The sequence below is a fragment of the Falco punctatus genome (assembly GCF_963210335.1).
Source record: "Falco punctatus genome assembly, chromosome: 4".
Lineage (NCBI taxonomy): Eukaryota > Metazoa > Chordata > Aves > Falconiformes > Falconidae > Falco > Falco punctatus.
The window spans coordinates 10,413,761-10,440,368 of NC_137583.1; the positions used below are offsets into that span (position 1 = coordinate 10,413,761).

At 36.6% G+C, this 26,608-nt stretch overlaps 1 protein-coding gene across 3 annotated transcripts in view; it reads right to left on the reverse strand.

Annotated features, from left to right (window-relative positions):
• The window catches only part of IL17RD (interleukin 17 receptor D), a 73,667-nt gene that overhangs the window by 12,327 nt on the left and 34,732 nt on the right, over positions 1 to 26,608 (reverse strand). For all 3 annotated transcript variants that reach the window (XM_080384999.1, XM_080384998.1, XM_080385000.1), the window contains exons 2-9: positions 11,573 to 11,630; positions 8,063 to 8,188; positions 3,936 to 4,054; positions 3,361 to 3,481; positions 2,298 to 2,342; positions 2,047 to 2,198; positions 1,162 to 1,227; positions 557 to 611 (exon numbers count right to left, since the gene is read on the reverse strand). In XM_080384999.1, coding sequence (XP_080241125.1) covers positions 557 to 611; positions 1,162 to 1,227; positions 2,047 to 2,198; positions 2,298 to 2,342; positions 3,361 to 3,481; positions 3,936 to 3,983 — 487 coding nt within the window. In that variant the 5' untranslated portion in view covers positions 3,984 to 4,054; positions 8,063 to 8,188; positions 11,573 to 11,630. The remainder of the gene's footprint in view (positions 1 to 556; positions 612 to 1,161; positions 1,228 to 2,046; positions 2,199 to 2,297; positions 2,343 to 3,360; positions 3,482 to 3,935; positions 4,055 to 8,062; positions 8,189 to 11,572; positions 11,631 to 26,608) is intronic.

Genomic DNA, 26,608 nt, shown 5'->3' on the forward strand with positions numbered 1-26,608 from the left:
TGCCCCCAGCTACGCCTGATGTCACCCAGGAAAGTATTGTTAACTGAAGCGCTGAACTCGAGCTCGATTGCTGCAGTAAGTGCATTTACCATTTACCAGTTAAGGTGGCAATTCTGAATTTGTCGTAGCTGCCACCTTAACACACCATCTATTTTCATCCACTTTGCGAAACTGTTCCACTTCAAGTCCTTAAAACTGGACTCTAACAGGCAAACGTTGACTCTCGATAAAAGTCCTTTGGCTGGGCTCTGACATGTAAATGGTAACTCCAGTTGGTGGCTGTATATATAATCCTTTAGACTTAAACCCGTTGCCCAAGTCTGAGACTACAATCAGATGCAGCTGCACCTTGACTCCCCTTTGAGAAGGAGCTTAGAAAACAAGGGGATGAACCTTGTGACTCAACTGGGAGGGCTGTCTGCCCCTGCCCCTGGCTACTTAGACTCTTGCCCCTTAATGCAACAACAGGTCAAACAGAAATTTCTTTCCAACATAATTAAAACAATCTAAATTAATAATACAAATACTGTATACTGTTTAAAAAGGAAATTCATACCTGGTTTTAGCGCATAGTGCATAGTTTTCCTTGTTGTATTAGTGTCATCAACCAGCTTTGAAAGGTAAGAGTTGAATTTTATTTTGTGGAAATTTAATTTTATTCATTTTCTACAATATGTAAACACTGTAACAGCTATTATGACCAAATGTGAAGAAACTTACTGTTCAAAGTTAAAATTAAAGAGCACCACAAACTAGTAATTAGTGAAATCACTTGTCTTTGTGGGTACATAGTTTAATGTCGCAATATTAACTTTCAGAGTTCACATATTATCATCACCAAGAGAAATACACAGCTTTCAAGTATAGTAAAAATTGACCAAACTAAAGAATTCCCAGAAAATAAAAAATTCAAGTCCAAGAATTATGCAGGTCCACAACTTTACTTGAAAGCACAAATGAAACTGCTATGCATTCAGGGAAGAAAAACTATGGAAAGGTCAAGAGTAATCTGACTAAAAACCTTTACTTGCCCAAGGTACTTTAACAGGGATGACTGAAGTCCACTTTTACCACTGTGACTTGAAATACTTCAATTTCAGCTAATTTCTCCATCAACGTGCTCATGTAGCTGTTGTATAAATTACTATTTATAAATATTACCTCAATTATATAATCCCCTGGAGATACATTCTGAAGAATACAACTTGTCGTATCTGTGTTTTGCTCCTACATCAAAGAAAGAGAATACTTTGCAAGCCATTCACATACTTTAAAAACCTAATTAAAAATACATTCACATTGATTTAGAAATATGGAATACCCTCCTGTATTAAGACACCTTAAACCAGCAAAACTAAGTCTTTCCATTCAAATATGCAGGGACTACAGTTGCCTGCCTGCAGAACTACAACGTGATTAATTATAAAAAAAAAAATAGATCCTTAAAGTTTGGCCTAACACATAAACTCTACATTATGTTCTGAAGCTGCTTAGCTTTTAGAGATTTAGGATGAAAGGGTGACTAGTGAGAACAAACTTGGCATCGATACTAACCAAAGTTAAGGAAAATAATACAGCAAACTGCAGCTCCCATAATAAGACTTTGGCACACAGCTGTACAAAATGGCAGAGAGCCTGATTCCATGCACATACTAAAATGATAACTATCTTGTGATAATCTCAGATGGGTAGCCTGAAGTGATCAATTTTGGTGTAAAGGTGAAATAAACCAATACAAAATAATATGCGTAACAAACATAATAAAACTGCAGTTTGAAGTACTAATTAGTTGTAGGGTCTTCAATAGAGAGAACACTTTTCCTATTTGTTTATGCCATCCAGCTCCAGTGAAGCCCTCAAGCCTGGATTTGACTGATAAGTGCTATGAGAATACAATTATTATTTACACAAATAATGTCAAATAGTTTTAAAATTTTAAAATTGATAGTATTCTATATTATATTTTTAAAGTTTCTATAAAACCTTAGAACACCTAGTATTAGTAGGTTTTGTGCTTTTTAAGAGTTGCAAAACTCAGCAACGTACCTGTTTGCAGGTCTTCTGCTTAAATGGCCCTTCATGCTTAAGTTTGTAGTGAAGAAAGTAATATCTAAAGCCAAAGTTGTGAGGTGCATGATCAAAGGACACTTGCATGTTAAAACCCTGCTGGGTAACATTCAGGTTCCTTGGCTTCCAGTCTGTCAGAGGAGAGAGTAATGAATTGGAAAAAAGTGACTCTTCAAGTGCAGTTAATTTTTGGTAAGATGAATATACAGAAAGTATTACATTTTACTTACAAGGTTTGCAGACAAGGTTTTCTGGCTGTAGCAACAATTCACATGCTACAAATACACATAAGAATTATTAATTACACAGTACAAAAATGCTATGCTATTTAAATAGAAAAAGAATGAGGGCAAAAGAACCAAATTCACCATTTTGAAGACAATGTCCCCATTTCTTTTGAAGGCTCTGATATGCCTAGAGTAAATATATTTTGCAAACTCAGCTGCTTTGTTATAATTTCAAATCCCTTCTCATCTTTATATGAGAAATACAGGTTCATTACTTTGAAAACAGCACTCCTGAGTGAGACAAAAGTGATAGCACCAGGCACAGCACAGCAGGAGAGCAAGCTGAAACTAGACTTAAATACATTTACTGAGAGTAAGTATTCTGAGCACTATTACAGAGACAAATGTTACTGCTGTCTGCATCAACAGACAGGCTTATTTTAAGAAAGTTTTATAGGGGAAAAAAAACCCTAAGTAGGACAAGTATCAACATTTCACCCCAAAGGGTACTTGGAGTTTCTCATCATACTCTTTAAGCCCTGAGGAGTTTATTCAAGTTTCTGCTCTCTAACTCCAATGAGAATTGCTACGTAATTTTAATACATTTAATTTGATTTGTTGCTATCGAATTTTATATGTATTCCTCAATACTACCTCTAGATAACTGTTTTTGAAACTGTGGTCTCAAACAAAACTAACCTGAGCTTCTTCAGAATGTGCAGAGGGGAGAAGGAGCAAACCATGGCCATGAATGAAATGTTCCCGAGAACCATGGCAGTAATCCTGCTGTAGGCAAACCTGAGAGAATCTCAGGCCTACCCGAGACTTTTCTTCTGGCTGTTGCCTAACACATATTATCATACGCCACAGATTTATCTGTGGCATTCAAATTCTTTCCACTTAACACCCAGATCTTCCTTCGAAGACTATGTCAGTAACGATCTTAACCCAGACTCATCTAACATCATCATCTACTACATTCCTTTGTTGGGAAAACTAAAAAGCCAGGGTGGGGCACCAACGGTGGAGAGATGATATGCAATACTATACTGTATGCAATACTTACGTCTAGTTCGGAAGAAAAATGGGTGGTAATTACTTTCGTTTTTAAGGGATGGAAAAGGAACAATCTTTACAAAGTAATCTGTTTCAAACTTCAGATTTACAAAGGGCTGTGATTCCATTCCCTACAAAAAGACAAGATTGCAACATATTTTAAAATCAACTATTACACCTGAAAGTATCTCTCAAAATAAGCCCACAGTTTTACAAACATAAGCAGAAATTAATATATTAAGAATCTTTTATCTACCCCTCCTTTACACATTGACAGGTGAAACCTCAATACAGAGCTGGATGTGGACTATTACAGACGTGCACCTTACTCCACAGTCACCCAAATGACGGTTTCCAGCTTCGTGACAGCTTCTATAGAAGGGGACTAGGTCTGTCTCTAAAGTAACAACTACCATTAGTTCAAAGAACGATACTTGCAGGAAGCAACCTGCATCCTTAGCAAACAGCACATTCTGTATATAGTTGCATAGAGATACATTTAGATTTCATATGCAGCATATAAACACTTTCAAGACCACTCACACAATCAAGCAACAATGAAACTTCTTGAAACAAAGCACTTACTGTTCGTTTAAAACTGGGGCTGAGCTGCTTTGGATCTTTTAAAATCATCTGCTGGCATTGTCTTCCCTCTGATTTTAACTCCTCAAGTATTACTCGAAATCCTTTCAGGTATTCAATCCCTGCAAACAGCAGGCATTTAAATAGAAGACTAGTATTTCCAAATGCATCAACATGAAATATGTCTGTGTTTAATACCTGTTGTTGTACATCAGTTCTTCCTGCATTTTCTATCTTGCCTATTTAGAACTCAATCCTTGGCAAAGGCTGCAATTACTACATACTTGTGTAATGCTTAGAGGGGAAGGGCCCACATCTCAGTTTGGGGCTTCCAAATTATCACAATGTAAATTATTATTACCTTCATCCCCTCAGGAATACTTTTTAGAAACTTCACATTTCCGTTATTAGCAATGAAATGTAACACTCTGCTAGCAAATTATACAAATACCCCATTACAACATCTTCCTATAATTTCTGAGACTACCAGATTAAAGTGATAGCGGTTGTTACAACTTCTTTAGTTCTAGTGTAGTACAGGATAACAGAAAACTTGACTTAAATGGAATGGAATTCATTCCAGTGAGTGAATACTTCCAGTTATTTATAACTGATGCCAGAACTACAGCCATTTTTTTGCAAGTTACTCTAATACATCTAATTCTCAGCACAGTGTCTGCACATTTCTTTGCAATGTTCTCATCATGGAATTACTTTGTTACAAAACTAAACAGAGTCATGGTGACGCAAATGTCACAGGGTAATGCCAGAGTGTTACCCTGTGATACTTCTGTGGCTCAGGTCTAAAAGTCACTGCATAGCTCTTCAAGACGAACTACCACTACCTCATCTAATTTACAACTTTTCAACAGCATTATATATGGCAGAATACATAACTTACAAAGGCTGTGTCTGATAAGTAAGTGCTACATAAATCAAAATGGATTAATTTGATTTTATGCTATGCTTGTCAAATTAAAAAAAAAATAATGTATGATTTTCCATGGACCTTGTCTGTTTTATTGGTTTTCATGGTTTTATGGTTGAGGTATTTTTTATGTTTTATAATTTTGTAGAAGATAAAGACTGTGAGTTGCCTGATGTGCTCTTAATATTCCAAGGAACAAAAGCACTATTTGTGCCTACATGAAGACCACAAAAAAGAAAGCGTCCAGTCTCTATGTTACCTCATGTAACATGTATTTCCTATTAATATTAATTATTAATTGTGTATTAATTATTAATTATGTATTAATGTAATTGAAATATCATGTATTTCAAGAGCAGGTGCGCTCTCAAGCTTTCCGAAGGATTGACCCCAGATCATTACAAGAAAGAAGACCCAGCTTTGTTTCCCACAGAGAGGTGTTTCATCCAGCTTGCAGCTGAAGTTTACCAAAAAAGAGTATAAAAGTTACTGTATTTAGGATCTCAATTGGTGTGAAGAAAAAGAAATGACGAACAGGTGTTGGTACAGAGTGCACTACAGCGCAGCAGTCTCCACACTGTGTTGATCACACACTCCTATCAATAGAATTTTGAGCACAAACCCCCAGTTTATTTAAAAAATAATCATATGTACATACTGTGCTACTAGATTATGTACATTAAAAAAAATTTTAAAAAGCACGAGATAAAGATAAAAACTATTTTAAAATAATTTTTATTTAAAATAATAAACATTCCTACTGTAAAATATTAAGCGTATTTTTGTGTGAGAGCTATGTGATTGAACACACTTCATTATTTTTAAAAATCTTGACTTAACATTTTGTGATATGGCAATTCAAAGGTCTGGTTCTAAGTTCAGTTTATTTTGTTGCTTGGTTTGAATGGCTGTCATAGCTGAAAAAATAACCTCAGGAACTGCATCATTGGCTGCGTTTACGAGATCATGATACCAGTTTTTTACTTCCATCCTCTAACTACGTGAAGATTTTTCTTGAAATTTGGCTAGTAAATTTCAATTCTCCCCAATGTCAGTTGTTGTTGCAAGCTAATCAAACAATGTGTTGCATTTTTACATTTTTAAAAAATTAGTTCAAAACCCACTGACTCTGCATTCAGAAAATTTTTAAATAGGCTAGAAAAATATTTTTCCTGATTTTTTAAGTGTAAAAATTCAAGAGTTTTTATAGGTGAGTAGCTGGCATTGTTTTCTGCAACAAAATCACATAACAAAGGAAACACTTCCAAATCCCCATTTCCTAAAGGCTCTTTGTACAGCATGAAAAGCAGTTACTTTCTCACTCATTGTTAAAATGTCACCTTTGCCTTGAAGAGGCAGTTTAATTGACAGGTTTGGGTGTTTTTTTTTGGGGGTGGGGTGGTTTTTTTCGGGTCGGTTGGGGTTTTTTAAGGATCTGCTAGGTAGCATACTACTGACGGCCACTTGTCCATGACAGAAGAGGTCAGCAAATTTGGAACACTTGTCTTTTTGTGACAGAAGAATGCTTAACACACAGATTTGAGCGTGACAGCTCTTAAGCACTTGGCCATAAGATAACCAGTGAACCTCTGTGTGACACAAAAGATTTTCATGGTCATTCCCCATCTCTTTAAAAACTACTGTAAAGATTCCACTATTTAGATGTCTCGTTTTTAGCAAATTAACCACACTGATGACATCCTCTGCACTTCTGGCTCCAACTTCATTGGTGCGACAGTTTCCCTATGAATGCTGCAATGACTGAATGTCACATGTGGTGCCACCTTTAACCTTACTCTTCATTCCAGTATCTCCCTCTATTATTTCAGCCAGTTTTACTGTGGCAGGCAGAATAAGTGCTTTCCCAGCACTATGTGTTTTTTCTTTCACTGATGAGTAAGAAATCTCAAAAGAGATTTCACAAAAACAGGTTTTCAAAGATTTATCAACTTTAGTGAAATTCTCTATTTTATTGAGTTACTGCATGGCTTCAAACATCACTGAAAAAATTGCAGAGGTTTCTCTTCATGTTCCAGATGCTTAGTTTTCCCATGTCTTGCTAGTTGGGATGGCTTCACAGTGTTAGCTAGTATCTCGAGGCACACCATCACACTTTGAGCAAGGTTCATCCTTCGCAATGGCAATTGTAAATCTGTATTTCCAATAGTCTTGACAATTTTGGCCAGCTCTTTATCAGAACTAATTAGACAGTCATTGCTTTTACATTCTAATGTGGCTGACAGAGCCTGTACTACAAGTAGGGGAACTGTCAGCTCTACTGTTTTCTTATTGTTCACAGGTGGTCACATTATTAGTATTATCTTCAATGATCTTAAGCCACTTGTTGGTTTCACAATGGTTAGTGTAGTTAAAACGAGATAATATAATCGGTAAACCTACTTAACCTGGCACACATACACTGCAATACGTTGCAGTATGCTGAAAGCACATTGAAGAGTTAAGGTGCCACTGGGAACCCCTCCACACTGTAGAACCCCCACTCTTCCTTTGGGATACCTCATCTACCACACGTGAAATACTGAGCAACTGACAGACCAAGTAAAGGTGCCAGTGTCAATCTGTATACTGAATGTTAGTAAAGCTTAGTTTTTCATTTCAAGATCAAAAAAATATGTAAATAGTTCTAAAATTTTCTTCACATGCCTCAACAGATCATCTTGCACACCTCCCACTTGGGAAACTACCGCTCCAGTGGACAACAAGGTACATCCAGTGACATTGAAGTGACTGAGGAATATTCTTAGTGACCAGACCTGACAAGGAAACACATTAACGTTTGTATCGCTACGATTAAATAATATTTTCCACCTGTAAGCCAATCTGTATCCTAAAGAATCTTTAGGTGTACTGGCAATTACTCCATCAATGCCACTGAAATGCACCAATGCTTTGGGGCAGAGAATGAAGTCAGAGCTACTGCACAGTTCTGAAGAGCAGGAAAAATTCAACAAACTGGAATAGTAAAAAGCAATGTACAGCTGTAGAGAGCATCATAGTTTTAAAGCTATTTCAAGTGAGCTTGTAAAAATAGCAGCTTTGCAAAGCTGTTCAGAATTTATTTCTTCTTAAGCAGTTTGTGTCAATGATTCCAAGTGTAATTTAATTATTTTACTTAACACCAATCAGCAAGAAGTTATTACCAAAGACATGATGAATTAGTCCATTTCCCTCTACTACTTACCAATGGCATTTGCTGTCCAAAGTATCGTCACTGCAACCTGTTCGTAACATGCATACTGACTGATAGTTATATTCTGCACATCTCCAATCACGTGTTTTCCCACTGAATTCAGGTAAGGCGTGCAGTCTAAGAATATGGAGAAATAAACGCTTTAAGAAAAACATTCTAGCTGGCATTCTTGTGTCCCACCAGAGCAAGTAAATCATAATCTGCCAACAGCACCTCTAACGCTGAAGATCTATTCAAGCAGCCAGCTTCCAACATAACCCACATCTTTCCATGCAAATGAAGAATTAAGTTAATTTCTTAACATTTCTTCAAGACTGACCAAGGTAAAAGCTTCATGTGTGCTCTTTGTTCTATAAAAATAAGTACTTTATAGTAACTCTAGCTGAAGCTTGTGTCTCAGGACACTGAAAACCACAAAACTTTCAAAAATCATTGAGCACAACCACTTTCAACAGTTGCAAACCTCTAGTTCGTAGGACTCCAAAGGAAATTACCAGTTTCTAATACCAGTGTAGGCTGTACCACAGGAAAAGTAAAAATGACACGTGTTGGGACTCCCGAAAGAGAACATTTCTCCTCACTAACTACTCGAAAGAACATAAGGACTGACATGAATTTTGTGCATGTACAGTGCTTAGAGCAACAGAATGTTGGTCAACAGTCAGGCACGGATGGGAACAATGAACAATGTGAAGCTTTAGAACTGGTGCTCCAGAAGTTCTTTTTAACCACAATACTGCTTCATCCTGACCACAAAGAACCTACTGCCTAAATCCATATCATTTCTGTTATCCATTCAGTAGCTGCATCTAAGTAGACCATTTTACTGCCACTGGATCCGGCCAGAACTGGTTTTGTCTTGTTATCCTCACACAATGTAGTGTATTCCCTGAAGTTACAGCTCTGCAAACATATGATTACAGAAAACCTCAGCTTTCATTAAGAAAATAATAAAAAAAAACCATTCCTGACTTTGTTGCTGAACTTAACCATGCCTTTATGTACACAAAACAAGAAAACAAATGACAAATTTTATTACTTCTAAAGCCTTACAATGTTTAGGCTCATATTCTGTGACGGGAAAAGAAGTAATGGCCAGAGAATTCAATAGTTCTGGAAAACAGTATACGTGAAGACACGTATGCACAAACATTCTGCTTTTGAACTAGTGGAGCCAAAAAAAATCCAGAAAAAGTTGGGCAGTAGACTATATATTACTGACTGATAATTTATTCTAAAAAAAACGGAGATCATTATATGCTATATATTCGTCTGTAAAGAGTTTGTAGAAATGAAACACGAAAAATCAAGTGTTACAATAAGCCAATACAGAAAATTGAAATTTAATTCAGAGGTGTGATCTTAAAGGCAAGGAAAGAAAAATTAACTGAAAAGCAATTTTAGAAAATGGCTTTTTACTATGAATAACAATAGTAAGGGGTCTTTTATGTAACTCCCACACAAATAAGAAAAGAACAGTTTGTACAACACTGCCTTTTACAAAAGCTGGGCAGTTGGTACTTACTCTGCTGTTTCTAGAATTCTGTTGCTGTGAGCGAACTCAGTGACAGCGTGAGCTTCCTCTTAGGAGAATAGAGCATCTCTTTCAATGGAAAGTTTAAAGTAACAGTTTTTTGCTAGGTCTGGATCTAATTAACAGCAAGCCCAAGATTTTGGATCCTGGTTACTAAAATTTTATGGTCAAATGACAATTTGCCAAAATGGAATATAGCACAAATGTCTGAAGTTTGACTGTGAGTCACTGATTTACATTTTTAAAGAACAACAGATTTAGGAAAAAAACAGCAGGGAATAATTATACTTTTCAGGAAACCACTTCTTTAACTTGAATACGAGTGAAATACTAAAACATACAAATATTTGGTTTTCACCTAAGTAAATAATCTAATGAACTAATTTAACAACATAAAATGCAGTTTGCTAGAGTTCCTGTGTGGCCAAATAAAAGCCTTTATCACAGCCAGCGAGCCAAATTCTCTTTTGTGCTGGCTTTTTCACGGTTCAGTATGTATTTCCATATTATATGAACTCTTTAGCCTTGCTATCAGGGAACTATTTTCCTAGTACTGCAGAACTCAAATAACTCCTTTGTCTAGGATGCATACAGTGCCAGCAGAATTTTGAATTCACACTTGCCACTGGTTAAACATAGTTCCTGGTGCCAGAATTAATGGAAAAAACATGACAAATACCGGGACTGAAACAGATTCCATTGTGTTAATTAAATGTTGGGATCTCTGTTCTGACTGATATTATTTCCTGTTTTTCTTTATGTGGATAAGAAAAAAAAAATTGTAACTCTCTTACAGCAACCACTTACCTCCTGTACAATCTGATATATTTTGCTCATTTTAAATATTAACATAAAATTAGATTTAAAAAATCACAGTTTAAAATCGCAAATTCAGAAATTAACATAAAAATGAGGAACAAAAAGATTATCAAAATTAAACAAAAGCACTGTTAGGTTTCCTGATACATACTCTCAATGAAGAAATTTTACTCACATTAGCCATCCAAGGTAATCTCTTTAGGTAGGAAAAAAACCCTAACCTGTGACCTGCACTGGCATTAGTACAACGTTACTGCTATAAATTAGGACCTTTTCTTGACTCTACATTGAGTTTATATGAATGACGGCTACTAACTGCCCAAATAAGTATAAATTCTCGATGTAGCCAACAGTCATACTTTACTGACTAGACAACACAGATGACAAAAACCTTTAAAAAAATGAAAACGGTAAGATACAGCCATTTAGCAGACATTTGAAGAGGTCTGAAGTATTATTGCTGCAACCTGCTTGTTAATGTTGTGATGCTAGAGATTACTTTCTTCTTAGTTTCACCGCAAAACATACCACATCTGCTACAGTACTAAAACCACCTGTCTGCACTGAAAACGTAGACTGCAGTTTTCCACTAACCTGTTCCTTTAACACTGTAGCCAATGAAAAGTTCCAACTACTTCAAGTAAATTAAGAGATGCTATTCACCTTCAACATTCATCTTCAATATTAAGCCTTGCAAAAACACATTTTTATGTGTCTGTATACAAACTACAGGTTTTCTACCTGGAGACACACTTTACACCATTCCCCCCCCCCAAATTACACATCAGAGAAATGATGTATAAAGCTTGAAATAATCCTTTGTTATGACTTCGTGTGTAGTGAATATTTCAGTGACTGTCCTCTTTCACAGAATTAACATAATTCTCTATAATTTTCAAGCCAAATACTGGGCACACGATGTAGGCCAATCAAAGTGAAACTACTACGTATTATGAAATTATTTTCAGTGAATCATAGGAAGGAGAAGACCCACCAAACCCAGCAGAAACAAATCTATTTTTTAAAATTCTGTCAATACTAAAGAGCTCATGCTATTCTTACAGGCATTTTTAAGCCACACATTACTACATATACAACTGTGATGGAGTCCTTCATTTTTGTGAGCGTAGTGCAAATTTTCAACTTACTGTCATATTTAAAGGTGATATTGAGTAATCCATTGTTCTTCGTGACTGATGACAGCCCCTGTAGAGAAATATCAAGAAAATGATTTTAATAAAGCAAGCTACTTTGAACTTAGGTAGATTTTCACTGTGTAAATACTTGCGGGAGGATGACAGAACTTGTTTTTTTTTTCTTCTGTTTGGGCACACCATGCAATAATCTGAACACAGGCAGTGACAGAACAGGTTGCACACACCTGCATGCACACTCACCTGTCATCAACTTTCCAAATGTAATACTCAAAGAAGTGAAAACAAAGAGAAACAGAACTGAATATAGTATTTGCATGAAGACATGAAATTCTGACTTAAGTAGTATGACTTGTCCCACGGATATGAATCAGGGAAGCTTATTTTTGAAAGGCAGTTATGTGATGCTCTCAACTTCTACCATCTAGGTTAATCATGCCCATACGAAAATCATACCTTTAATCAAGGCTTAATGACAAATCAGAGTGGGTTCTCCAGGGCAACCACAATGCAAGAGAAGAGTCAGAGAGAATGTCAGTCTGAAACAGCTGATTTAAATTCCACAGTCATGAAAAAGAATACCAGAAGTTCAAACCGAAAGAAGAAAGTATGTCACTGCTAAGCACTGTGGTCATAGCACTTTGGTGTATTTTCTCAGAGAAGGTCACTTTCAGAAATTAAAGGTAGGAGCAAAACAGTACAACTGATTTAAGAGCACTCATCACCTCCCAGACACTCCTCATCTCATTAACTACCTCGGAACAGGTGCCTGAAAGACTATTAGCTATTTGTTAATTGGGCAAACAAACCCACCAAGTTTTCAGCACACTCAGAATTCATCTATAATCAAGTCAACTTTTTCTCATAAGTCTACTATTATTCAATGCTAAGAAGAACTACACAGAACTCAAAGCTTAACATAAACTGAGGTATGATATGTCAGGACACAAAACCTCTGGCCTGGTTCACCAGGGTGCCTGAAAGGTCATGACAGAAACTTCCTACAGAGCGAGTATCAAAAGTCCAGTGTCTAGGTATGTGCACACATCTATCCTTCATTAAATTATTTTATACAGATATATTTGCATGTAACGTATGTTTCTGTGCCTGATATCATTCTTGTGGAATTTGTATTTCCATGTCCTTTGAGTCTTACATGGTTTATGCACTGGGTTACTTTTATGTTGGTGGGGTTTTTTTTTTGTTAGAGGCCCCCATATAGATGCCCCAAACATTTTAACATGTATTATAAATATTTTAAAGAAATCATTGCTGATAATAACTTAATTAGACAAAAACACAGACTGAGAATTTAAATTTCAATCTTCCCATTGATTATTGTCTAAAAATCAACAAATAGTTGAAGGAGAAAAACTTCAACAGTAGATTTCCAACTGGAATAGTTCAGCTAATTACAACCCGCAACTTTTCCAGTAGAAGTGCATGTTGTAGAAATCCACTATGCTACAACAGACACCCTTTCCCAGTATCAAATACTATTAAAGCAGATACTGCCATCCTTGCTGAGTGTCACAGAGACTGAGGACCAACAGAATAACTATTCCATTGCTCTCCCAGGGAGGAATCCAGATGCACACGCAGGCTGAGGAGTCTGCTGTCTCTTCTACGCTTATAGAAAAAAACTTTGGGCTTCAGCGATGCAATACCTTACCCTTCAGAAAGCACTGAAATTGTTTTTGAAACACAAAATGTAGTATCACCCTCACTGGACACATTGAAAACTTGAACACTGAGTCTTATGGAGCAATAGCATTCCCTGAAAGGCAAACATCGTATTTACCATTATCTTTAAAAAAAATACCATCTATTTACATAGAATTGTGTCCAGGTTTACTGCTACAATGTAAAAGGCAGAAGTTAATAGTAAAAGTGGACTTCAACAGTAATTAGCTGTCCTCAGGATTATGCATAAACATTCACTGTGTCACTTAAGTCAGACAGAGGTATTTAGAAAGAAAAACAAGGTATGAGTTAAGTTACTTTTAAAAAAAAAGAAAGCAACACACTACATAAAGCATGAAAGCAAATCAGGTCTTGATAATATTGTTCAAAGTTAAATTCGTAATCTCACTTTCTTTTACGTTGGCTTTTCATTTGTTTAACTTAGATTTAGTCTGGCATTAAACAAGCTGGTATACAAAAAGGTTTCCTGAAACAGGAAGGTGTCATTTTTTTTTTCAGTCTTAACTTTTCTATTAATACCGGTTCTATTCTGACTCATTTTTGGTTTCTCTTAAACTACGCAAAATGTCATTTAACTTTCTACTACAGAAAAACAAAGACGTGTTTGATTAAAGAATGAGGAAAAAAGAAAGTATTGACTTCATATTTCTACAGGGAGATAAACCATCAAATTAATCATTAGCCATCTACTTTTGTGTTCCAGAGTTGAAGTTTTGAAAGACAGACATAAATTTCACCAAATCCTGAAGAAAAATAGCAAAAGTATTTCAATTCATTAGATAGGATCTTTTATATCCTATATTAACAAAAATACAATATACCAATGCTTTTCACAGCACCTTTAATTGAATTAAAGGCATTATGGTGACATCACAAAATATGTAACAGTAAAAGCATAAATCAATATACCACAGTCATTAATAACTTAGATGCAAAAAGTAAATTAACATAAGCCAAACTCTGCTGAACTTAAGCAGCACATGAGACTTACTGGTTGTAAAATTTTCCTCACAAGTCTATAAAAGATGTAAATAGGCTGCAGTACTTTGCGAGGAAATTAGGGTCACCTTAAAAGTGTTGAACTGGATATTTATATTAGTTATAGGTTAAAACATGTAAGCTAGTCAGACAATTTAATTGTATTAAACTGTGGCATTAATCCTCCCAGTACTTACAGCTGTGAGTGCAACAATATATTCTTCCAGGAAGCATTCCCTTGGTTTTAAGCCATAAAGTAATTGTGCTATTTAAACGGCTTATAGCTAAGACAACTTGTTTAGAGCATCTTCCTTTAAAACTATAAATACTAATGTTACGGCCTTTGGGCTCTACATTCTTAGTTAATTAACCACTAACATTTGTTTAAATTACATGCAGCTTTTAATTTATTCTGAACTTGACTAGAAAGCAAGTCTTCGTCGCCTGGAGCTTTGTCTACAACATCCCTTTGGTCCACATACTTCTATACACATTGACTGAGGAAGAATATATAGGAAAGAAAACAGCCAAAACATCTTTTATGAAGAACTATAGACCACTGATCTTTAAACAGATAATCAAAGTTGAAATGCACACAGATTAAATGAAAAATTATTTACCAAAAAGTGGGGGTTAGGGGGGTGTTATACACAACATTAAAACTCCAATTATGTGAGCTCAAAGCACAGAACTCTACAGGAAACATGATAACCCAAGATCCAAATCCTGCATCTATACTGGGCAAGCAAGCTAGAATTTCTATCACATATCACATACCTCAAATCACAGAGATCAGTGTTGGATCTGTTCCTCACTCCACGTGAACAGCTCAAATAGTTACGGTTACAATCCTAAGATATCTTAAATCAGCACAGTTCTGAATAACACTAATACACATCATCTCCCAAAGAATGAGTAACTCATTTGGATGTTCAAGGCATGTACAGGCTTTTCATTTTATATAAATATCCATCTTTCAACATGAAAGAGCACAACTATAAATAAAAGGCAAAGACTATTACATGAAGTTAACCTGCATTTTTGTTTGTTTATATTTTTATAATACCTAGCTGTCATTTATGGTAACAACTTATTAATTAAATGCATTTATGACAACTATTTCTAACCATTACTAGGCCAGAAAGGAACGAAGTTAGGATTACATTTCCAGAAAATTAGCTTAAATGAAATTTTTAACCACTGGAACTAATTATGCCTCCAAGAAAAGTTAAATTTGATGAATTTCTGCCATCAGAGGTGTAAAATAAATACAATGGAAAGAAATAAAAAAATCTGCTTAACTTTTTATTGTTGAACTTTTCCCTCTTAACCTAGAGCATACGCTGTTTCATACCTGAAGGTAACACCTATTTTTTATATTTGGAATTTGACAATTCCTGCCAGAGTTGGCATTGGTGATTTCAGAATTGTCCTATGAATTACAAGTAATATTGAAATACACTCCAACATTCAACTTCTGTTGAGCAAACACTCATTCAATAAAGGCAATTTATGCTTGTGAATAGGCACTGTCAGGCAGGCACTTGAACATCAATACCAGGAAACAGAGATACTAGCACTAATTACAGAGATCTGGTAAAGCAGGTAGGAAATCACTACGCCTCAAGCATAGCCTTGTGCACCAGACCAAAACAGCAATCATGATTCATCTTCCGTATGTTGTTAATCAACACACACACGGTCCTAATTTCATGCTCCCATAAGGCAAACTGAAGGGACAATTGTTTTTGAACTCTAAAGTCAAAATGAATAATCAATGTTTATCATACTCATTGCTCAGTAAACCAAAAGCTTTGTACTTGATATCCACTCTTTTCATTTTAAAGCTTTCTTGATGCTTTCAAGCAAGTTAAAATATTTTCTGTTTCTACAGACATCAGTAAAAAGATGATGATCAGTAAAAACTATTTATATGCTTGCATTTGGATTGCTTCCAACAGGATACAACAAAATACATAATCCATGCTAATGTTTGCTATTTAACTGATGCGTACTCCATTGACTGCAGGATGAATTCCAAACCCTGGGTGCATGGGTTTGCACTGTCACTATTAAATCCTTGGTGTAACTGACAATTCCAACCATAAATTTTGTTCAGATTTGCCTGTATATATACATATGTTCCTGCACTGTATGCACAAATGTAGAAGAATGGCTGCAGAAGCGTGGCCTTACAATCTCTGACGATCTGCACAATCCAGGCCTGGTATTAGAATAGGCCTGCAACTAGAATTGTGCTGAAGTTGCTGTGCTGAAGATAACAAGAAAGGTAGCCTTGAGCTATTCTTGAATCCTGAGACCGAGTAATTAAGTTGTGCCAACAGGCCGTGGCTGTAACAAGACACAGCTGCTGGGCAAGCAGGTGCAGGGCCAAGAGAGATAGGGAGCGGTACGGGAATATAGGGAGGAACAAACTACAAGGCTGAGGCACAGCAACACAATTAGCTAGAATAAGATAGAATGCTTATTTTAGTCATGATAATTAGGGGCGTGAGAACCGCGCGCATTTAGAGACTACTAACCAATTATATTTCTGCTTTACGAATATGTATGTGTATCGGTTCTATATAAGCAGTGTTAGAAGTTGAGCAAGATGCATAACTCATATTGAGCGTCTTCTTGACTCCAGCGAACCCTTCTTCCAACACACAAATTATGGGAATAACGTTATAAAAACTTCTCCAGTGTCACTGACATGTTAAGTTTTAATAAAAGTGAATTCAAGGAGTCACAGGCTTCTCAGTGCCTATTTTGTATTTGAAAAGGCTATCTAGATTCTTCAGAACACTACTTCTTTAATAAGTTGGCATCTTTTAGTGTTTTTTCTTATGTAAAAACATGATTTACAAGAATTTACTAGATTTTGGCTGGTTCTTTGTTGTTAGTTATTTACTGTTTCACTGCTTAGTCTTTAGAGCCACTGACCACAAGGTCAGCCACAGAGAAGCTGAATGCGTCTTCAGAGCACTGCATCGTGAATTTGGCCTCAGATACGAAATGTAAAGAACTTTTTTTACTTCATTATAAACTACATATTGGGGAGGCAAAGAAAACCATCATTTTCACGCATGAAGGAACCTCACGGAATCATTTAAATTGGAATAGACCTTTAAGAAAGAGTCCAAACTTGAACCTAGCACCGCCAAGTCCACTGCTAAACCATGTCCCCTGGTGCCACATCTACACATCTTTTAAACACCTCCAGGGATGGCAACTCAACCATTTTCCTGGGCAGCCTGTTTTAGTGCTTGACAACCTTTTCAGTGAAGAAATTTTTCCTAATATCTGATCTAAACCCTTCCTGGTGCAACTTGAGGCCATTCCTCTTGTCTTATTGCTTACTACTTGAGAGAAAAGACTGACCTCCACCTGACTACAGTCTCTTTTCAAGTAGTTGTAGAGAACAATAAGGTCCCCCCTGAGACTCCTTTTCTCCAAGCCAAAACAACCCCAGTTCCCTCAGCTGCTTCTCACAAGACTCGTGCCCTAGACCCTTCACCAATTTCGTTGCCCTTCGTTGGACACACTCCAGCACCTCAATGTACTTCTTGTAGTGACAGACCCAAACCTCCTGATTATCCTCTTTTTACACAAACTGGTTAGCTGGTTCTTCCATCACACATCCTTGTCAAGAACAACCTGTCGTGTTCAAAGATCCCAGTTTTTCTTCTATGTTGCTTATGAAAATTCAGTGGTCAACCTCCAGGTGTTAGCAATGTTACTTTTACACAACTGTCCCTTTCAGACAGGGTATCAGGTTGTCCGATAGGTCAATCAGGCCCTTTCTCTGAACCTGAAGAACCCTTGTTCCATGTGAACATACTTAATGGTTTGACTTTCCCGGCACAGCTCAGCCTTCCGGGCAGTAGGTGCCTGGTGACCTGAGGCAGGCACAATACACCCCTCTTTGTTTAAAACTGCCGGGCGTGTTTACATTTAACATATTCCTTCTCCATCTCCCAGAATACAGCTTATCCCAATTTAAGCCACAATGACTTGGATAAACTTTATGAAGCATTCGTATTAGCCTTTGTAAAAAAATGTGCTAACATGCCCAACAGTCAAAACCCTCTAAAAAGTAAAAAATGCAAAACCAGGAGTGGATGGCCCAGACACTGCGTGTGTGTGTGTGTTCGGGGGGAGCGGGGTGTGTGTGCGTGAAGCTACTTTAGGTAACAATCTGGGAGATGAAACTTCATTTCAGGAGTAACACGTAATACTTATTTTCCTAAACCAAACATAAGGAACCCATACTCCATTTGTATAAGTATTGTCCTGACCTTTTGTGATCATTAAATATCTAATTTTTCAGAAAATTGTATTATCCATGGTTTTATGGTTGACTTCCCACGTGGGTAATTACACTTTGTCTGAACAAATTATTCTGCCGTTTCAACTAGATACGGTTTGCTCAAGTTCCTCCTATCATGAAAGGATACTGAACTGAACAGCTGCTGACTTAAATCCTGTCGGAGAACGAGGTGGTGCCTACACATATGCATGTATACTTGTATCCCAGCTAGCTTTATGGGGGGGGCTTTTAGGATTTTTGGGTTGAAACATGCTGATTGAAGATCACAAATTGCAGTGTATCATATCTAAAAAAGACCCAACCAAACAAACAAAAAACCCAACAGCAGAAATGCCTTTACGTCTCTTTCCTGGCTATTTTAGTTTCTATTTTGAAAAGGCCATTTGGAAGGTTACGTTACACATCAGTCAGTCTGACAGAGAAGTAAGAAGTCATTGTAAGGAAGAAATACTAAAAAAGGTATTTACAGCACGAGTCTTGAGTATGTAACATGGCTCCCTGCAGCTGTTCACTGAACATTACATCCACTGGTTTACTTTAAGGAACAGACAGTTCTTAAAGCCACAATTTAACAACAATAGAAGCAAGTTTAATCTATACTGTTTGCCGCCTCCCATGAAAATCGTAAATCTCTTGAGTCAAACCCATAAATTCAATGCAGCAAATCATGGCAGAAAAAGGGCACCAGCTCTTATTTCTCTCACACAATTTGCAAGTCTGCCTAAGAAGTTTTCTGGTTTGCCCTGTCACATATATTTTTTCCAACTTTGTGTGAATAAGGTTTGGTAAATTAAAAGCCTTCTAAAAAAAAAACAAAACACCAAACCAAAAAGCCCCCAGAAAATCAAGACAAAAAATATCTTCAAACAATGCACATTTCCCACAAATATTACTGAAATGTGTTAGTCTAAGCATATTTGGACAAAAGCCAAAAGTCTGTAGTTAAACCAGTGTTCTCTTAACTGTGGGACACGACCCTTGGCAGGAGAGTTGGGAGAAAAGACGTGTTTGGGAAGGGGAGGGGGGAGAAAAAAGCAATGCCAAGACAGGTGCATGAACTGTGATTGTGACTGGGAAGAAAGCGGGGTGCAAATGGGAAAGTTGTTTTTAAGAGGGACCCAAGACAAATTAGTTTGAGAAACACCGACTTGTGCTATAAACCACAAATAGAGTAACTCATATCTGAAATAACGGAGGAGAAATCGATGAAGCCTGTTCAGATGCTTACTGCTTAACATACAACACAGTAGACTATAAAATCTACAAGCTAGCTCATTGCTCCACTCAAATTAAAGAATATATTTCTTCCTATGGTGAGAAGTTATCCACAACCTCAGTAAGCCTACAGGGTCCCTCACACCTAAAGGAACAAATGCATAAGCACTGAATTTTAGTTTGCGCCCAAGCATTTCTGAACTAACCTGTCTAGGAAACAAATAAACAATATATTTTCATTCATTTAATTGACTGTCCACTTAGCTTATGGCTCCGCATGTTTGCGCACTGAGAGGTATAGTATTTCTCCCCCAGAGCTGTTCAAAGAGAGTTAGAAGACAATCAAGAAAAGGTTTCAAGAGGTGACTGAAGCATGAAAGAACAATGTATATAATATTATATACATTAATATGTATGTAATATATACAGGTATGTTCATTCATTCACTTTGCTTACCATATTAAGCAATGATGTAGCTTTCTAAGGAGAGAACATCAGGGGAAAAGGAAAGCAAAGAACAATACTTCAGAGTTACAAACTGTATCTTTCAAGACTTGATGTGCATAAATGTTTGCTGTTTCTCCTAAATCAGCAAGTACTTCCAAGCCACCCAGATCCCAAAAAAAATTTTCTCCTTCAAAGCTGAGCATATGCAATGGCACCCAGAACACAACTAAAGGAACTTATTTCCAAATTGTCACTAATAATGTTCTGCTGCCAGATTCCTACCTTTCAGACTGGAAACTCCCAGCACGAGCTCTTTGTTTGATCCCAGGTTTCATCCAAAGAAACAGAAAATCTGTAGAAGTAACTAGGATTGACTTTGTAGGTTCTGTTTTAAGCTTCATCCAGAACACAATTCACAATTATGACTATTTCAGGGTGGGATTTTTGCTCCTTACTTCTCAATCTAATGCCAAAGTGCACACAAAAACCCCCAAACAATTCCAAAGGAAACTGTCATCAAAAGTGGATTAACTGCTTTATTCATAACTCTTCTACTTGAAAAATTCTAATCTGACATCTACTGCATTGTTGGGGATACTGCAAACAAACAGAGCAAACAGACTGGAGATATTCCATTTGCAGTACAGAGTGAGTTTATCCAATTTGTAACTTCTGCAAATTGTAAGAACAGCTGCTGACAAGGAAATCTAAAGCAGAACATCACATAAAGGCTGGAATGTGAGAGATTTGACATAGCACATCTATTTCGGTTTGTGTGTATTCACACAATGTCTCCTCCCAGTCCTAAACCTTCTCCTGTATTATTTGAAAGTCACTGAAATTCTTTAAGAGCTTTGCAGCTGGAAAATATGAAATGCGTATTCTTAGAAAATTTTAATTCTTACTTACACAAATGAAACACAGAGGTACAGCTAAGAAAGTATTACATATTCACAGGTGCTAACAACTATGAAGAAAACCAATGCACATTGGTTGTGTAGGACCTACATACATATAAATAGACAGAAGTTTTGGTTCTGGAGGATATGGAGGCAAGGTAATTTAGTAATAAGTCCACTTTACTGATTAGAGTGCCACAGAACTCATAAAACTTTTAAAGTAGATAGGATTTGGGATTGTTCCATCTTAATCCTTCCCTTTGAAGTAATGCAATTATTTTGGACATAAAAACCTATTCTTAGGGATTTAGAAACACACAATTGTACTCACCCATAAGATTCTAAAACTCAGAATTCGTAAGCAGTATGGTTTAACTCTAGGAACAATCGATTACTTGCTTGCCAAATTCCCATATTTTAGCTTTAAAGAATCTTTCGCCATTCCCCCAACAGTATTTTTAATACCTCACATGAATCTTGTTTTTGCAGGAGATGAAGTAAAAAACCAACTTTCTTAGAAATGACACAAGCATCTATTCCTGTAGTTACCATCCTTGTGAGCTACATAACTTAAAAAGGCTCATGAAACGAGCAGCATGGACTTTAAACAGCAGCAATGCAAAGGTACCTGCCTTCAGCATTAAGTTCAATATAATGCCAAAAGCACCACCTTTATTTCATATACACCCACGTTGTACAATCCCCTAAGCAAAAGTGAGGGGCAGATCGCTATAGTTTCACGACAGACTGGTATGACAACTATATCAGATGTTTTTAATTAGGGGAAGGGGACACACGGGAGACGGGACACAGATGGACATGGTGGGGACCACGAACAACCAAAAATGGAGGGACCATGATGTTAAACACAATGACTAAAAATACTTTTTGGTCAAAAGTGAGAGTTCTTGTACATCAACTATGCTAATAAAATAAATTACCTTCCCCCTCTGAATCTGCCCCTAGGAAGCAATCCAGTATTCCTCCCTTTCTTCTTTTCACCAAGTTAATGGACAAGCTGCATAAACTGACTTCCTGCAGAGTTAGAAACAGCAAGTCTCAGTTACGCTGCCCTTCCTTCGTGTTAAAGGTACGGGCTTTGGTTCCTTCACTGCTACCCATTGTTACTTCCATGTCCCCCAAACAAGCATGCAAACAGAGATTATTACTGCCAAACTATGCGCTTTTAGCAAATAAATTTATTCTTAGAGCCTCCGCCTAGTCCTGGTCCACAGAGAAGATGAAAATTACTCCCACAGCTTAAGCAGCAATACAATCAGCGGTAAGGATTAGAAGCTCCAGTGCTTGCTGTGTACTGATGATCCACATGGTTGAACTTCAGAGACACAGGCAGACACATTTGGTGGCTGCAGATTTAAAGCTTCAGCTGCCAGGGAATTTATACACTCCTGGTTATCCTCTGTGGAGTACAGCCATCATATCTGCAGCCAAAAAACCCTCCATTTGGAATGTATCAGAAATAGACGCAAAGCTACACAAATACTTCTGGTTCACCTGAAGGATACCTGGAAGAAATAGAAGCCAAATATTCCAGCTATACTGGCCCCTCTCTGCAAGCAAACTGGAGCTTCCCCACTTAACAGCCATTTAAGTAGGAAAAGCTCCACCAAATGATGATCAACGCCAGGAATAAATATATATAAATAAAACCATCCAAAATGCAGCTTTCTGAGGAGGCATTCTTGAGAATGATTCTGAAAACTGCCAGTCTTGAGTAAAGTTTACCTCAGAATTTACCTGATCATCAAGGCTGATTTTCTTCTCCTAGAGTTTTTTCACTCTACAAATCCACGTATTTTGTCCCTAATCGTGCTGTTCAGCCATCTCTTTAAACGGAATAGCTTCTGCCATCAAGATTGTTGAGGTTTTCACAATGATAAAAGGATGAAGAGAAGACACAACACATTCAAATATTCCTGTATGCTCACCTCTCTTCAGTACTTGGATTTGAAAAGCATTAAGTATTACTAAATCTTACTGTTGGAAAAAATAATACCACGAAAATGTGTGCGTTTTTCCTGGCAAACTCCTTAGGCATTATGTGCTATCAAGTCCCATGAGGTTTTTAACTACTAAAAAAGGGAACCTAAATACAATTTTAAAAATAGAGATTTAATGTTTTAAGTAGTATTGAAACTCCAGTCTGACTGCATTCAGTTTCCGTTCATAAAAGTCATACACTATGGATATCACACTTTATAATACACTTGAACAAGTAGAACAGTTTAAAAGATGCATTTTTCCTAAGTATTTCATACTAACTGCTTTTGAAAGTAGGCCAAAGCAAAAGTCACACATTCTATCCATACAGTACATGGCTAGTTCAGAACTGCCATTTTCATACTAATTAATTCGCTACTTGACATGAAATGTGATAACTGCTAAAACACTGACACAACCTGTACCACAGCCTGCTTAGGCTTTAACGTACTTTATTGATGCCATTTGCTTAATTACTATTTAAGCTCTTGCAGTACATTTGTTCTCAATCTTTTCCATGAAGGATTGCTCTTAGCCAGTTCCTAGAAACTTGGAGCACTTTTTGTTCTTGTATTATTGGTTAAAATCGGATTATCCAATTTAAAAAAAAAAAAAAAAAACTACGGTGAAGAAAATCTGTAACATTTAAGTTTTCAGTCAAAGCAGCTTTCTTTTAAATGATAAACCTCCATACACACTAATAAATAACAACAGGAAATCCCGCCTTGGGAAAAATAACAGGAAACCTAAAATCAAATGCCTGATGTAGACATGCAGGTTTGGTATATGGGTCTGCTCTCTCACCGCCTACCCTGACAAGATGCTGGGATGGTACAAAGTGCATTTAGCCTCAGGAAAAATACCATGGCTGTGCTGCTCTGAAAAAATTCCTCTGGTTTCTACAGAAGTAGCACCAATGAGATCCAGACTCATTCCACACCAAACCCTTAACAAGTGAAGGGAACCTGAAGAGAGGGTATCCTAAACTGTAATTTCACCTACCTTGCTAAAATTTCCAGAAATAAAAAAATCATTTTAGAATACTACATCAAACATGTAAGCTGTTCGGGGGGGGGGGGGGGGGGGGGGCGGGGAGCAGAATCAGCTAAGACTTGTTTTCTTGCATAGCATTTCTATTGTGGTAACACCGGAAAGCTCAGGCTAGGCTAGGTGCCAGCATGTGAGACTGTAACTGATTATTACCGTGGCATATTTTACAATGTCCAGTCAGAGACCAGTATGTTCCCATGGTGTTACTTATACATGTAAGGAGGACAGTGACAATCCTGAAGCCTTAAGACTGGGGAAAAAAAACAAACCAAACCAAAAACATCCTCAATTCCTTCTCACCTAATTCTCTGTGAAACACCTTATGAAGCACTGACCATTAAAAAATAAACAGAAAATACACCTGTTGCATTGCATTTTGAACAGAGTCATCATCTTGCGATTTCGCCCTGCTCAGAGACTGGGGAAACACACATTCATCTCTTGTCTTATCCATACCCTGTATCGATAACTTTGAGGAAGTCATTTAATAAGTTTTTTGCCTTGGCCATGTAAAATAGGATAACAATTTCCTTTCCTCCAGTTTTCTATGAAATAATTTCAGATAGCAAAGTACTCGGAGCAAGGACTCCCATTGACGCTGTGTACATACACACACCACACAGCATAATAAGATGCAGATTTGAGTTCATGTCCTTTGATGATATTCATAGTAATTAACAAGTTTTACAATAAATCCATAGTTTTAATCCTTCCTCTCTTTAAAAGAGGAGTGCTTGGGCTTTACACACAGATTTAATTGATTATTTTTTTAGTCTACATCTCATATAATAAAACTTTTCCAAACTGCCTAAATTAAGTTATAAATCTTGACCCTATTAAGGCTTGTTTTTCAGCTTTGCAGGAACACAAGCAGAAAAAATCCCATACACCTAAATAAATAACTCAATGCAGAGTTGATATACAGGAGCTAAGGCTGAGTATAAAAGAAAATAGACGCCCAGTTTGCCATGTTAAAATTCGTGGATTATTTGCCTGAGTTGTTTTGATTAGTAGTAAGGTGTGAGGTTAAGTTATTTTAATAGTATAATCAGTGTAACTGGTGATAAGTGCTGATATAAATTTGTTAAGAATGATTTGAAACCTCAATTATAATCTACTGAGGCTTACGGAAAAACCCTTACAAAGTTACTATGTGCAACGTTTAAGGATGAACAAAGGTCACATTTAGAGTGGCAATACCTTGAGCTTTCCACAAGGTGATGTTCAAGATACTGAATTACAATGGAGCAGAAACAGGGTGTCAAGTCAGGTAAAATAATCGTCTGCTCTGATTTTAGTCACAAGGTATATTAACTTTCTCTTATTTTTAAGTAAATAGTTAGATTTGTGTAATAATTTTACCATGATTGGACAGAAACCAATCAAACAAATACCGCAAGTATTATCTGAACCCTATTTAATCTCTGCCTAATCTGATGATCTTCAGTACTCCAGCCCAGATCCTCCAAGGCATGAAACACATAAAATTCACTGCTTACCAGTGTTCTGTAAAATAATGAATAAAAAGCTTCAGAACTAATTTCTCTATTTACAAACACACCCATGTCACACCAAAGTATACACGCCCACAGAAGGAAGGCAGTCATACTAGATCTTTATTATTTCCTTTTGAACTCTACCATTAATTCCTTTTTCCTTCCACCTCTTAGACAAAGCATAAAATAAAACAGAATTAAAGAGAAAGAACTCAAATGAAAATTATCAATTTGTGTTCACACGGCCACTACATGATACTATTTCCTTCCTATATGCTTTTATTACATAATTTTCCTCAATATTATGCCATATAGGCTGTTTTACACCAAAAAACTTAAACCAACACCTCCTATCTTTCATTTAATGAATTTTAATCAGCCTCAGAGTATCTATAAAAAAAAATTTACCACTTCCACCCCACTACCTATCTTTTAAAGAAGGAAGCGCACAACTGGTACCAAACTTTACAATCACATATTAATGCACAACAGTATGAAAATTAAAAATTAAATACTTCAGGTTGTTAAAACATGCTGAAGATAACATAAAACTTTCTTCCCCCTGGTTAAAATGTCCCTTAGATAAACATATCCATTTAAAATAAATAATTATTTTAAATGCTTTAAATACTTTAAAATGAAGCTGTTCAAGTACTACTTAACATATGAAAAATACACAGAAACTTAATTTGAATGCTTGAAGTGTCCATTAATAAAGTCACAATCCATGAATCTCACTTCGTAACACTTTTGAAAAGGAGACAACTTGAAGAAATCCATTAAGCTGGAAGAACATAATCATCGTATCACACTTAAAAAAACCAATCAATTAGAAATACAAAGGTCAGGCTTTGAAGCAGTCTGGGCATCGTAAAATAATTCAAATTGTTGTTCATTTGGTATATAT